The sequence below is a fragment of the Rana temporaria genome, chromosome 2 (assembly GCF_905171775.1).
Source record: "Rana temporaria chromosome 2, aRanTem1.1, whole genome shotgun sequence".
NCBI lineage: Eukaryota > Metazoa > Chordata > Amphibia > Anura > Ranidae > Rana > Rana temporaria.
The window spans coordinates 437589415-437603224 of record NC_053490.1 but is presented as its reverse complement, the minus strand read 5'-3'; the positions used below and the strand labels follow the sequence as shown (position 1 = coordinate 437603224).

General features: G+C 47.1%; 2 protein-coding genes across 2 annotated transcripts in view; one reads left to right on the top strand and one right to left on the bottom strand.

Annotated features, from left to right (window-relative positions):
• SMYD4 (SET and MYND domain containing 4) overlaps nucleotides 1-6480 on the bottom strand; it is a 53008-nt gene extending 46528 nt beyond the window's left edge. Inside the window, exon 1 of the mRNA XM_040338371.1 lies at nucleotides 6304-6480. The gene's annotated coding sequence lies outside the window, so the exon portion shown is untranslated. The remainder of the gene's footprint in view (nucleotides 1-6303) is intronic.
• Nucleotides 6481-6517: 37 nt separating this feature from the next.
• RPA1 (replication protein A1) overlaps nucleotides 6518-13810 on the top strand; it is a 94421-nt gene continuing 87128 nt past the window's right edge. The window contains exons 1-2 of the mRNA XM_040338372.1: nucleotides 6518-6759; nucleotides 13315-13362. Coding sequence (XP_040194306.1) covers nucleotides 6724-6759; nucleotides 13315-13362 — 84 coding nt within the window. The 5' untranslated portion in view covers nucleotides 6518-6723. The remainder of the gene's footprint in view (nucleotides 6760-13314; nucleotides 13363-13810) is intronic.

Here is a 13810-nt window from a genome sequence, read left to right as displayed (position 1 = left end):
ACAAAATGATAAAAATTTTGTTTGGATACAGTGTAGCATGACCGTGTGAAAATTGGCTTGGGAAGGAAGGGTGGAAAGCACCTGGTATTGAAGTGGTTAATGAATTTTGCATGATCGAAAAAAAAAAAAAAAAAAAAAAGACACCTCAAACCGTTGCCATTGACCCTAAAAAGTAAAATTAACCTGTGACCTGGCTACCTCTGAGAACAAGTAAATGTTCTCTCCAGCATAAAAATACACAACTGAGCATGTGCAGGTCAGCTACCCTGCTCAATTTTTCGGATGTCCCCGTCGGAACGCAAATGATGCCAATATTGGAACGGACGTCAGTCAGCAGAGAGCGTGATGCGCCGCTGGATGGATGCTTGGGCGTAGGCGGTACCACATTTCTCGGTCGGGAAACACTGCAGTGAGTGCGCAGTGCACCAGCATTGATCTGATGCCAGGCAGGCATTTCCAACACAAATGGGAGCATATAATATTATGAATATTACTACTTACTGCTGCAGTGCTTGATATCCAGTAGTTAATTTAAAAAATAAATGAACGTGTGTGTATTTATATGGTTATTTTTTTTCCCTTGTTGAGTTTAACTTTGATATAGATTTTCTTTTTTAAATGAACTAGAGAAAGAAAAAGTGGCCCATTTTTATACTCGGGGCCCCAGCGCCGCTAGAGGTCCCCAGCCGGCGGAGATAATTTCTCCGCTGGCCGCCATTTTCCTGAAGACCAGAACGTGAAGGGAGCCCTGCCTGCCGAAATAGAGCTGCGGGAGAGAAAGTAAGTGCGGCCCCCTGTAACCTGAATAGGAGGAGCGGTGAGGACCCCACCGTGGGGTGGCTGCATATAGAAGAAACATTCTCTCCATCGTCCTCCCACGGTCTCTGAATGCCTGCTTCTGCTCCTCTCCCTCTCGCAGGCATTCAGGTACTGCGGGAAGAAGCTGGAGAGAATGATTCTTCTATATGCAGCCACCCCACCGCTCCGCCTATCCTGCTGCCCCCACATTGCTGTCTCCCCCCCCCCCCCCCCAGTGCTCTCCATCTCCCCCATGCTCTCTGCTGCCCCCCTCTCTTCCTGTGCTCTGCACCTTCCCCCTGTGATATCCACCTCCCCCATGCTCTCCGCTGCCCCCTGTGCCCTCCACTTCTCCCCCAGTGCTCTCCTCCTCCCCTCTGTGCCCTCCACCTCTCCCCTTGTGCTTTTTACCTCCCCCTGTGCTCTCCACCTCCCTACATGCTCTACGTCTATGGTCTCCCCCTGTGCCCTCCGCCTCTCCCCCTGTGCTCTTTACCTCCCCCAATATTCTCCAGCCCCCCGTGCTCTTCAGTCCCCCTCTTCTCTCCATCTCCCTCCTGTGTTCTCCACCTCCCCCCATTCTCTACGCTGCCCCCCTGTGCCCTCCATCCTTCCAACATGCTCTAAGCTGCCCCCCTGTGCCCTCTGCCTCTCCCCCAGTGCTCTCCACCTCCCCCTGTGCTCTTTAGCACCCCAGCCCAGTGCTCTCCACCTCCCCCATTTCTCCCCCTGTGCTCTCCACCTTCCCAATGCTCTATGCTGCCTTCCTGTGCCCTCCGCCTCTCCCCTTGTGCTTTTCACCACCCCCTATGCTCTACGCTGCCCCCTGTGACCTCCGCCTCTCGCCCTGTGCTCTCCACCTCCCCCCATGCTCTCCACCTCCGCTGCCCCCTATGCCCTCCGTCTCTCCACCTGTGCTCTCCACCTCCCCCATGCTCTACGCTGCCCCCTGTGCCCCTGCCTCTCCCTCAGTGCTCTCTAGCCCCCCAGTGCTGTCCAGCCCCCCCTGTGCTCTCCACCCCTCCCATGCTATACGCTGCCCCCCTGTGCCCTACGCCTCTCTCCCAGTACTCTCCAGCCCCCCATTGATCTTCGCCTACCCCCCTGTGCTCTCCACCTCCTCCAATGTTCTCTGCTGCCCCCCGTGCCCTTCGCCATCCCCCAGTGATCTCCGCCTCCCCCAGTGCTCTACAGCCCCCCAGTGATCTCCGTCTCCCACCTGTGCTCTCCGCCCCGTGGTTTCCTGCCCTCCCTGTGCTCTCTGTCCCACCCTGTGTTTTTGCTTCCCCCTGTGCTCTCCAACCCCCACTCCCTGTGCTCTCCAGACCCCCTTTCTCTCTGCCTCTCCCCTGTGCTCTCTGCCCCCCCATGCTCTCCGCCTCCCCCGTGCTCTCACCCCACCCCATGTTCTCAAGGGTCTTCCCTGTGCTCTCTGTCCCCTCTGCTCTTTCCCTGTCCCCTCGCCCCCTGCAGGGTTTCCCCCTCCCCTCTGCTGGGGGATCCGTCAGGATGGAGAGTGGAGAAGGGGCAGGTTAAGATGTCATGGGCTGCTCATTTCAAAATGCCCGGGCCTATATTTTGTCCCAGTCCGGGCCTGCCTGAGATGTAAGGAAACACTCCCCTGGGGACACCTGAGATGTAAGGGAGATGTAAGGAGGCACTCCGCTGGGGACACCTGAGATGTAAGGAGGCACTCCGCTGGGGACACCTGAGATGTAAGGAGGCACTCCGCTGGCTGGGGACAGTGACATCAGAGCTCCCACTGATTCTGCATTATGGTGAGTTGAATAATTTCATTCTATATTACAATGCAATATTAGAAAAAATGCGCTTCAATCATCCTAACACCATAACAACCATGGTGCCTGGATGATTGAGGCGCCAACACTAGAATTTTGGAGTATCTTTATCTGCTGATTGTTAAACTTTCTGGAATACACATATTTTATTGCGGTGTAGGATCTGGACCTGCTGTCCCCCCCATCCCTCTTTTTTTACTTCCTCCCTCTCTCTTTCTTCCTTTATTTCTCCCTCCATCCCTCGTTCATCTCAGACTCTAACCACACCCTTTGAGTCACGCCCATTTAAGCCACGCCCGATATTGTGCTTAAACCACGCCCATTATTCACGGATCAGGTAGGGGGCCTCTTAGCAGAATTTTGCTTAGGGCCCCAGGATCGGCACTGCCTACACGTTAGCCTTTGTATCCATGCACACATAGGCGACTAAAGGAATTTACCAATTCAATACAGGGGACTTTCACCCCAATTCTGGCCCAGGCCAATTTTCAGCGCTGTGGCATTTTGAATGACAATGTGCTGTCATGCAACACTGTACCAATATGAGATTTTTATTAAAAAAAATTGCGACAGATAAAGATTTATTTTGGTGGCATTTAATCATCACTGGGTTCTATATTTTTTGCTAAACAAAAAAAAAAAAAAAAAGTTTTCCTTAGTTTGTTGTAAAATCTTAAGAGATTTTTTCCCCTTTCACTGATTGGCACTGACAGGCAAGCGCTGATGGGGCTTCCCACATTTTTTGCTAAACCAAAAAAATAGCTCTTAGTTTGTTATAAAATATTGTAAATAAGTTATTTTACTCCACTGGTGAGGCTGCACAGATTTTTTTTTTAGCTAAACAAACAAAATAATAAAGTTAAAAATGGGGTTGCAGTAATTTTTTGCTTAACCTAAAAAAAAAAAAAAAATAATAAAAAAAAATTAAAAGTCTTTGTTTTGTTATAACATTTTGTGAATAAGCGATTTTTCTTCTTCACTGATGTGCTCCGATGAGGCTGCACTGATGGGGCTGCGCTGATAATCAGGACACTAATGATCAGTGTCCCGATTTATAGCCTCTTGCACACGATACTCCTGTTGAGCATCTACTTTTTCAGCCAAATTTTTTTTGTATGCATTTGCTGGCATTATGCGTACAGACGAAAATTTCACGTTTTGTTCTGCACAATATGTGAATGGGCATTTGCGCACATTTGTGTGCAAGCATTTGCGTGCATGAGGCAGAAATTACTGACCAAAAATGCATCATTTTGAATTTTATTTTACTGAAGAATGCATAGCGCTCGCTTACGCACCTGCGTGTATAGGTACATTACAATCAATGGGCTGTATTTTAGCTCAGGAAAAAAATAAAAATAAATAAAACACCTGTACTGAGCTTTTTTAAGCTGCAGTGTGCAAAAGGCCTATCAGTGTAGATGTCCCCTGTGTGGATAACCGCTTACCAGCTTTCTTCAGGCGCTGACAGTGTAAGGAAAGGACTGCCGATAACCAGCAAATCCTGTTTACACTGTGACTGGACACAGCCGATCACATGGTAAGGGGCCGCTGTGATTGGTCCTTTAACCTGACCTGTGATCAGCTGTGTTCGAACAGAACACTCCCAATGTGTGCCCTGCTTGCTCGATGTGGGCACACACGGGGAGTCAGGGTTCTGGGAGGACATCAACAGATGCCCTCCCAGAAACGTCCGACCGCATTAAGATGAAAAAAACACCTGGCAATCACCGGTCCTCCAGCCCCTCCGTTTTACTTACCTGAGCTCAGCGCATCCCCGGCGTCCTCTTCTCCACAGAGTCTCGGCATTGATTGGATAGACTGATAGAGGCACATCCATTGGCTCGTGCTGCTGTCAATCAAATCAGATGATGTGGGCACCAGGACCGAGTCATACTTTTAGCAGCTATGGCCGGGAGCGGGCCCGCAAGTTAACCCCCTTGGTATAGAGCTTCCCAGAGGGGGTTATCTAAGGCGAGGAGGAGCCGTGAGAGCCGCCGTGGGACCCCAGAAGAGGATGTTCGGGGCCACTCTGTGCAAAACAAAGTGCACAGTGGAGGCAAGTTTGAAATGTATTTTTTTTTACATAACAAACATGAACCTACAACCACTTTAAAAGGTGGGTGGAACTCCGCTTTAAAGTGGTTATATACCCCACTTGCACATTTTTACCTACAGGGAAGCCTATAATAAGGTAAAATGAACATCTCTTAAACCTATACGGTTTAGGAGATATTCACCTTGCATGCATTTGCTGACTTCAGTTGCACATGCAAAAATCAGAGCTCCTTGCTGGAAAAAGGCCTCCCGCACGCATGTGTGGGAGTGACGTCATCGCGGCTCCGACCACTCACAATGGCAAAGCCACGAACCCAGAAGAATCGCCGAGGCAACATGTCAGCTTCCTCAGCGATGACCGGCGGCGGTGCGGACGCTTTGTTCTAATGTATGTGGTGCACACAAGCTCATTACACCTTCGCTTAAAGGATCACTAAAGGATTTTTTTTTTTAGCTAAATAGCTTCCTTTACCTTACTGCAGTACTGGTTTCATGTCCTTATTGTTCGTTTTTGCTTTGAAGTTGCTGTAATTCTGCTGTGATCTCCACACTTCCTGCTTGTCTGGCTCCTAATAACCATGGCACTGGGAGCTTTTCACGGTGGTCTAAGCTGTCATTACTGTGTCTAAAACTCCTCAGAATCAGATTCATTTTAAAAACAAAACACTGCCCTGGATTTGTTTGTTTTTGTTCTGTGGATCTCTTTACTTCACAGAAACATGAAACCAGTTTAAAAACGAAAAGTGAAACTGCAGGCACATTATGATTGGATTTAATCTATTTTTAAAAGGAATCAGTTAACTTGTATGTCTCTATACCCTGTAAACAGTCATTTCAGCAAAAAAATGTTTAGTGACCCTTTAACAGGTTTTTATTTGTTTAAATTACTAGGGCATACAACCGCATTAATTCGTTCCAATGGCCAGGATAAGTTATGCTACACAATGAAAAGAACACCCAAGCACGTGACAATCCTAAACGCGTTAGTGAGTTTACAAGCATTTTTTTTTTGCTGCCAGGAGAAAAGGAGTCCAGGAGAGTTGGCAAACCGTCCAGTGTGCATGCGCCCCGGAATGTTCCGCCTGTACATACACCATACCTCCCAACATTTTGAGATGGGAACGAGGGACACCTACTAACAAACTTATGCAAGTATAGGACACGCCCCTGCCACACCCCTTAAAGGAGAATTAACTAAGAAAAGGGTTGATTAAATTTACAAGGGCTTTTTTTTTTTTTTTACCATTACTATTCCTTTATACTGGCTTTTAAAAAGTACAAATGCAGCAATTTGGATGAAAGGTTTAGCACTGGGAAACTTTGAACAATAAAAAACGCATTTTATATACAACTATATGGATCAGACCAAAATGAGGGACACATGGGGGGGGGGGACATTGTTCCAAATCCGGGACAGTTGGGAGCTATATATATATATATATATATATATATATATATATATATATATATATATATATATATATATATATATATATATATATATATATATATACATACACACACTTCCAGGCCAATTTGCAAACTGCTGAGCAACAAATGAAGACCACAGACCTCTTATTTACTGACGATCTTCCCACCCACCCACCCACCCCTAATGGCCCTGCCAGCGTCTGCCTAATACACAAACCTCCTTCACCAGCACTGTCACAAACGCTGCAGTCACTTCTCTGTAGCCCTCTTGTAGTTGGAGACACGTGGTTTGACTTTTCCCCTCCCACGGCGCGATGCTCCAATGAGCACACGAGAGCACAGGACGGTGGGCTTATTCCGCTGCCGCCATCATTACTGAGGGCAACCAGCAAACGGCGCCGTGCAGCTACAACCTGGGCAGCGAGGCGTAACAGGACGCATAGTATAGAGGCTGCCAGCACTAAAGATGGCCGAGAGAAATCCCAGGCATTGCTACTGCGTCACTTCTCTGTAAGGCCCAACGTGACCAGATGTGGGATTTGGCGCCAGACAATTGAGGGTTAGCTTTGGCGCGCTCAGAGTGGTGCTGTATAGACAGCTGTCAGCTTCGTTCTTTTCTCTCCGATACCCAAGCGGCATGGCACTACCCAAACTCAGCGAGGGCTCCATTGCGGTGAGTGGGGGTCTGTCCAGACAATATATAGAGGAACCTAGCGAGTTCTGTCATTGGGGGGAGTGTGACTGGCTGGCCTTTGTGCGAGGCGTAATCTCCTCTGGGACTTGTAGTTCACCAGAGTCATAGGTGGCAGGAATACGGGCCTTTAGTTTTCTGAGTCTCATATGTGTACTGTCACTAGACTAGACCCAAAGAACTTTTCTTCTTTTGCAGCTTAATAATTCTTAGATGTGTTGCTTGTATTAGTTTTCTTTATTTTCACCTGCTGATCCAGCCAGCCTAGGTTCACACTAATGCGGTGCGGAAAACCACCAAGATCTGCACACGTTTCCTGCACTGCATTCAAATCGCACTGCACCCTTGCGATTCGCTGCGGGCATCAATACTAAAAAAAGACGCTCCAAACCCGGGTCACGTTGTCTGCCACGGGTCGCATAGATCAAAGGGACCATGTGATCCAGGCTCAAAACAAATATCTTTGCTGCGATTTAAGCCCATTCAAAAATCAATGGGCTTGAATCGCACCGCATTGAATCGCATGTGAATTGAACAAGAAAAGCGATGCGGTTCATAGTGTGCACAGAGGCTGTTTGTTATTTGTCAACAGAACAAGCTCTCCTGCAGAAGTAGCAGTTACAGGGATGAGACAAACCATTTTTCACTGACGGGTGCTTACATTGATCAGCTTTTTATGTAAAACCTTTTCCTCCACAGGGGGAAAAACCTGTTGTAACTGCTTATTAACCCCTTGTCACTCTCTCCTGGTGTCCTTTTGGACCTGGCGGGAATAGGCCAGTGTGGTACCTCCTGGGTGTCGGACCATTGGAACTGAGGTAAGTAATTACCGTATTTATCGGCGTATACCACGCACTTTTTTGCCCTGAAATTCAGGGAAAAATCGTGGGTGCGCGATATACGCCGATACCCGCGCTGAGTTTGAACTACTGCGCCGGTATATACCGAGTGCAGTACACTTGTGTATAGTCGGGCAGGCTCGGCTCCTCTCGCAGTCACGTCCTGGACGTACAGGACGTGACTGCGAGAGGAGACGAGCCGCCCCGACTGTACACGAGTGTACTGCGCTTGGTATATGCCGGCGCACTGGTTCAAACTCAGCGCGGGAAGGACGCCGGACCCGACGAGGACACCACCGAAGCCGCAGACGGACGCCGGACCCAAAGAGGACACCACCGAAGCCGGACCCGACGAGGCCGCCGCGCAAGACACCAAAACTGTAAGTACTAAAATCTTTTTTTCACAGGAATGCGGGTCCACTTTAGGGGTGCGCGCTATACGCCGGAGCGTGCAATACCCCGATAAATACGGTATGTCTTTAGTTCTGGTTTTAGGCTAGGTTTACACTGCTGCGAATTCTATTGCGAATTTGAGCTGTTGCGATTTCTCAAATTCGCAAGTGAATTAAATTACATAGTTTAACATTAGTGCCGTTCACATCAATGCGTTGCGAATTAAAGCTGCAGGGAAAAAGGATCCTGTGCGAGTTTGATCCGTGTGCGATGCAAATTCAGCTCTATAGACTGGCATTCCCTGAAATCGTGGTAAAAAATCGTGATTTTTTACCGCGATTTTGAATTCGCAGCAGTGTGAACCTAGCCTAAGAGCCCTTTTACACTGAGTCGCAAAAAATTGCACCTTAAAACTGATTCCCATGCATTTCAATGGATGCTTTGACACTGGGGCAGTGCGGTGAAAAAAGTTGTGCAAGCAACAACTTTGGGGCATGTTTGGAGCGCTTTAAAAAAACACCTCATAGACACCCCTATCCATTAACATGAATGGGAAGCGCTTCAAAAGCACACGAAAAGCGTCAACATTTTTTTAGGAAACGTGAGCTTTAACCACTTAAGGACCGCCTCCTGCACATATACGTCGGCAGAATGGCACGGCTGGGCACAGGCACGTACAGGTACGTCGCCTTTAAAGGGGTGTTCCAGCCTTTTTTTAAGTTTATTAAAAGTCAGCAGCTACAAAAAGTGTAGCTGTTGGCTTTTAATAAACAGACACTTGCCTGCTCCGCGGTTCCAGCGACGCGCCGGTCGGGGCTTTGCTCCTCGCCCCCCCTCGCCGGCGTCTTCATTCCTAGTGTGGGCACCCGGCAGTGACAGCTTTCGGCTTCACGGCCGGGCACCCACTGCGCATGCGCAAGCCCGTCCGATTGGACAGGCACTTGCCTATAGGGAGGGGCTGCAATAAGGCGATTTAAGCTAATCGCCTTACCAGCCCCTCGGCGGAAGGAGGAAGTGGGACAGGAATACCCACTCCTCCTGACCCCCCCACTACCCCCCCAAAATGTGGCATGTAAGGGGGGAAGGAGTGGATTAAGCAGAAGTTCCATTTTTAGGTGGAACTCCGCTTTAAGAGCCCAGCCGCGGGTCGAGCACGCGACCCGGTCCGAAGCTGCGGGACCCGATCGCCGCCGGTGTCCCGCGATTGGTCACAGAAGCTGAAGAACAGGGGAGAGGTGTGTGTGTAAACACACCTTCCCCGTTCTTTACGGTGGCACTGCCATTGATCGCCTGTTCCCTGATATAGGGAAAGACGATTAATGATGTCACATGTCCATCCCCGCCCCCCCTACAGTTAGAAATACATATGAGGTCACACTTAACCCCTACAGCGTCCCCTAGTGGTTAACTCCTAAAGGGCAATTGTCATTTTCACAGTAATCAATTAATTTTTATAGCACTTTTTGCTGTGAAAATGACAATGGTCCCAAAAATGTGTAAAAATTGTCCGATGTGTCCGCCATAATGTCGCAGTCACGAAAAAAATCTTTGATCGCCGTCAGTAGTAAAAAAAAAAAAAATAATGAATAAAAATACCATAAAACTATCCCCTATTTTGTAAACGCTATAAATTTTGCGCAAACCAATCGTTAAACGCTTATTGCTTTTTTTTTTTTTTTTACCTAAAATAGGTAGAAGAATACGTATCGGCCTAAACTGAGAAAAAAAAAATGTTTTTTTTATATCTTTTTTTGGGGATATTTATTATAGTAAAAAATATTGCATTTTTTTCAAAATTGTCGCTTTATTTTTGTTTATAGCACAAAAAATAAAAACCGCAGAGGTGATCAAATACCACCAAAAGAAAGCTCTATTTATGGGGGGAAAAAAGGACGCCAATTTTGTTTGGGAGCCACGTCGCACAACCGCGCAGTTGTCAGTTAAAGCGACGCCGTGCCGAATCGCAAAAAGGGGCAAGGTCCTTAACCTACATATTGGTCCGGGTCTTAAGTGGTTAAAGCACGCGGCAAAAAGCCCCAAAGTTTTATGTCCAATTTTCGAGCGCCTTAGTGTGAAAGGGGTGTAATGCCCACCCTTCCTACCACCACTTATGAAGTATGTCAGGAGGCAGGGCTGGTGCAAGGATTTTTGACACCCTAGGCGAAACCTAATTTTTCCTCCACCCCTTTACTCTGCCAGTTTATAGTGAATCGCCTATCAAATGCAGCCTTAACCAGTGCCCATCAATGACTGCTTGCTTCCTTTCACTCGGGAGTCGACACAGACACAGTCCTCCGCCGCCACTGCGCCTCAGACGCTATGTGCAAATGGAGCCATGGCTGCCTGCTGATGCTGAGATTTGGTTGCCTTACCTGTCCTGGAGTCCAGCGATGTCGGCAGCTGATGTTTCCCGCCCTGCTCCTCTCTCCTATTGGCCCAGGGCCTACAGAGAGAAGAGAGTAATAACGCCAGTGGCCGGACGCCCTAGGCAACAGGGCGACCTGATTTGCCTAGTGGTAGCACCGGGCCTGTCAGGAGGAAAAGGTTAAAGCGGAGTTCCATCCATAGGATTCCCCCCCCCCCTCCGGTGCCACAATTGGCACCTTTCAGGGGGAGGGGGGGACAGGATACCGGTCTTTGACAGGTATCCTTTCCCACTTCCGAGAGTCCCTGCCGTGGAGCTATGACTACACTGCGGGGCTCCCTCCTCCCCCCAGCCCCTGGGCCAATAGGGGAGAGGAGCGGGGCGGGAAACATCAGCTGCAGGTGCCGACATCGCTGGACTCCAGGACAGGTAAGTGTCCATTTATTAAAATCCAGCAGCTGCAGTATGTGTAGATGCTGGCTTTTAATGTGTTTTTTTTTTTTTTTGGTGACACATTGCTTTAAATTAGATTTAAAGTATTTAAAAAAAAAAAACATGTTTTACTTATCTGCTCTGTGCGGTGGTTTTGCAGACAGCAGCCTGGATAGTTATCTCCTCGGGTCCCACACTGGTGTTCTATTGATATGTGCCTTCCATCGAAAAGTGCATGCAATCCAGCTAAGTTGCTCATCAGCTGGAGTGACGTCATCATAGCACCTGCGCACATTGTTGGAGTTATTTTTTCGATGGGCGATACCATTTCACAGGCACATTTGAAAGCTATACAAAGAGCAGAGGGACATTGTGCCTCGCTGTAAACCCGCGGCGCAACAGCGAGGCACAATATGACAAATAGTTTCCCTCCACTGTTTGCATAGTATTAACCACCGGGCCTATTTTGGCACTTCTCTCCTTCGTGTTTTTTTTTTTTGCTAGAAAATTAATCAGAACCCCCAAACATTTTATATATATATATGTGTGTGTGTGTGTGTGTGTGTGTGTGTGTGTGTGTGTATGTATATATATATATATATATATATATATAAAATTAGCAGACACCCTAGGGAATAAAATGGCGGTCATTGCAACTTTTTTTTCTCGCACTGTATTTGCGCAATCATTTTTCAAACGCCTTTTTTTGGGGGGGAAAAAACGGTTTCATGAATTAAAAAATAACAAAACAGTAAAGTTAGCCCAATTTTTTTTGTATAATGTGAAAGAGGATGTTACGCCGAGTAAATAGATAGCTAACTTGTCACGCTTTAAAATTGCGCACTCATGGAATAGCGTCAAACTTCGGTACTTAAAAATCTCCATAGGCGACGCTTTAATTTTTTTTTACAGGTTACAATTTTCGAGTTACAGAGGAGGTCTAGTGCTAGAATTGTTGCACACACTCTAATGCATTCGACCATACCTCACATGTGGGGTTTGAACGGCGTTTACATATGTGGGCGGGACTTGCATGCGTGTTCGCTTCTGAGCGCGAGCTACCGGGGACAGGGGCGTTTAAATTTTTTTTTTTTATTTACACTTTGTTTACCAATTTTTTTTTTTTGATTACTTTTATTCCTATTACAAGGAATGTAAATATCCCTTGTAATAGGAATCACTGTGACAGGTCCTCTTTATGGAGAGATGTGGAGTCAATAAGACTGCTTAAAAGCATGAGATCGTGAAAAAAAAATCACTGATCTAATGCCGACAGCCGCGATTGCGGCTTTGTTTACTTCCGGGTACCGGGCGTGACGTCATAACATCGTGCCCGGGCCTCCGACGGTCATAGAGATGACTGGTGACCATCTGGTCACCAGTCATCTGAATGCTTCCCAGCCAGCGCCGGCCGATTCGCTCTCCGGGCCCCCGATGGCACGGGAGAGTCCAGGGAAGCACCGGATGCCTATAAGAACGATCAAGCGGCGGAACTGCCGCTTTGATTGTTCTTATCGTGCAGAGAATCCTCGGCTGAAGACGGTGATATCTGGATGATGCCTGTAGCTGCAGGCATCATTCAGATATCACCGCACAAAGTCAAGGACGTCCATGGATGGACGGAATGGGGGAATAATACATGGAGGAAAATTATGCCTCCTGGTATATGTGATATTGATATCTTGGGAAGCATAACTATCCTCCACCGGTACCAGACCTCTGTATGTGCATATTCAAGATTTAGCAATGCGTCTTTGGGGCACTGGCTGTAAGGCTCTATTCACACCTAGGTGATTTGAATCATTTGCTTCTTAATGGCCCCCAATTGCGATGTGATTTTGCTGCAATTGTAGCAGGATACATCATGCTGAAAAATCTCAACACACGAAGCATGTCGCTAAAAAAAGAGCAGCAGCTTCTTTTGGGCGACGGCATCACTTATTGCTATTTCCCCGCGATTGCAGCGTGATTTATTGTAGCAAAATCGCAGTGTTTTTTGAATCTCGGCGATTCCTCTTTTGATTCAAATCACCTAGTTGTAAATAGAGCCGGGAAGAGACAGCTAGCGTTGTTGTTGTCATTGTCATTATCCCGATGCCAGTCCTGGGTAATGTGCAGCTCATGCTGGAGCAAGTGTAGACAAAGTGGCTGGAAGAGATCAGCAGTGCTTGGATACAAAAAAAGGTGAAACCGTATCTTTATGGGAAAAATGGCAATTGTTTGATACACGATGCTTTAGCAAAGTAAATGTTATTCAGTTGTGTTTTATATCTGTTTTTAGGGCCATGTTAAATTGGCCATCTTTGTACAGTAAGGAGCAGAACATTTCAGTTCGAATAGAAACGCAAAATTTCTATCTATGGTCGGCTTACGTTAATAAACTTGCGAATAAAACTTAGTTATATCATTTTGGTTATTCTCTGCCAGTTACTTTCTGCTACTACTACTTTTACTGCTTTTTTTACTTGCACTGAAAATGTGACATCTATATTTATTTTTTTATATTAGGGTATTCTGCAAGGGGAGACTTCATTACATCCTATTTTGCAAGTTATTGTGAGTATTCCAGTATTTTAATGTTTTTTACTTATTACAAAGTTTAGATCCGGGCAAACAGCTGGTTGAAATGTAGTTGAAATACACGTGACTTGTTTTGTTGCCAAATGTTTTGTAGTTCTGTCTAGATTGTTTTGTGATGCAGACTTTCCTGCTGCTCAGTATAGATATGTTAAATGAAACAGCTTAGTTAAGGAACAACCCCCAACTTGCTGGTTGGATAATGATGGAAAAGCACCCACAATCAGTAAGGTCATCAATGTAAAAATTGGGGATGCATGTGGGGGAGGGTTGCAATGGTGGGGCAGACGTGCGCGTGGGAGGGTTGCAATGGTGGGGCAGACGTGCGTGTGGGAGAGTTGCAGTATTGGGGCAGACGTGCGTGCATGTGTTGCAGTGGTGGGGCAGACGAGCGTGCATGTGTTGCGTTGGTGGACCAGATGTGTGT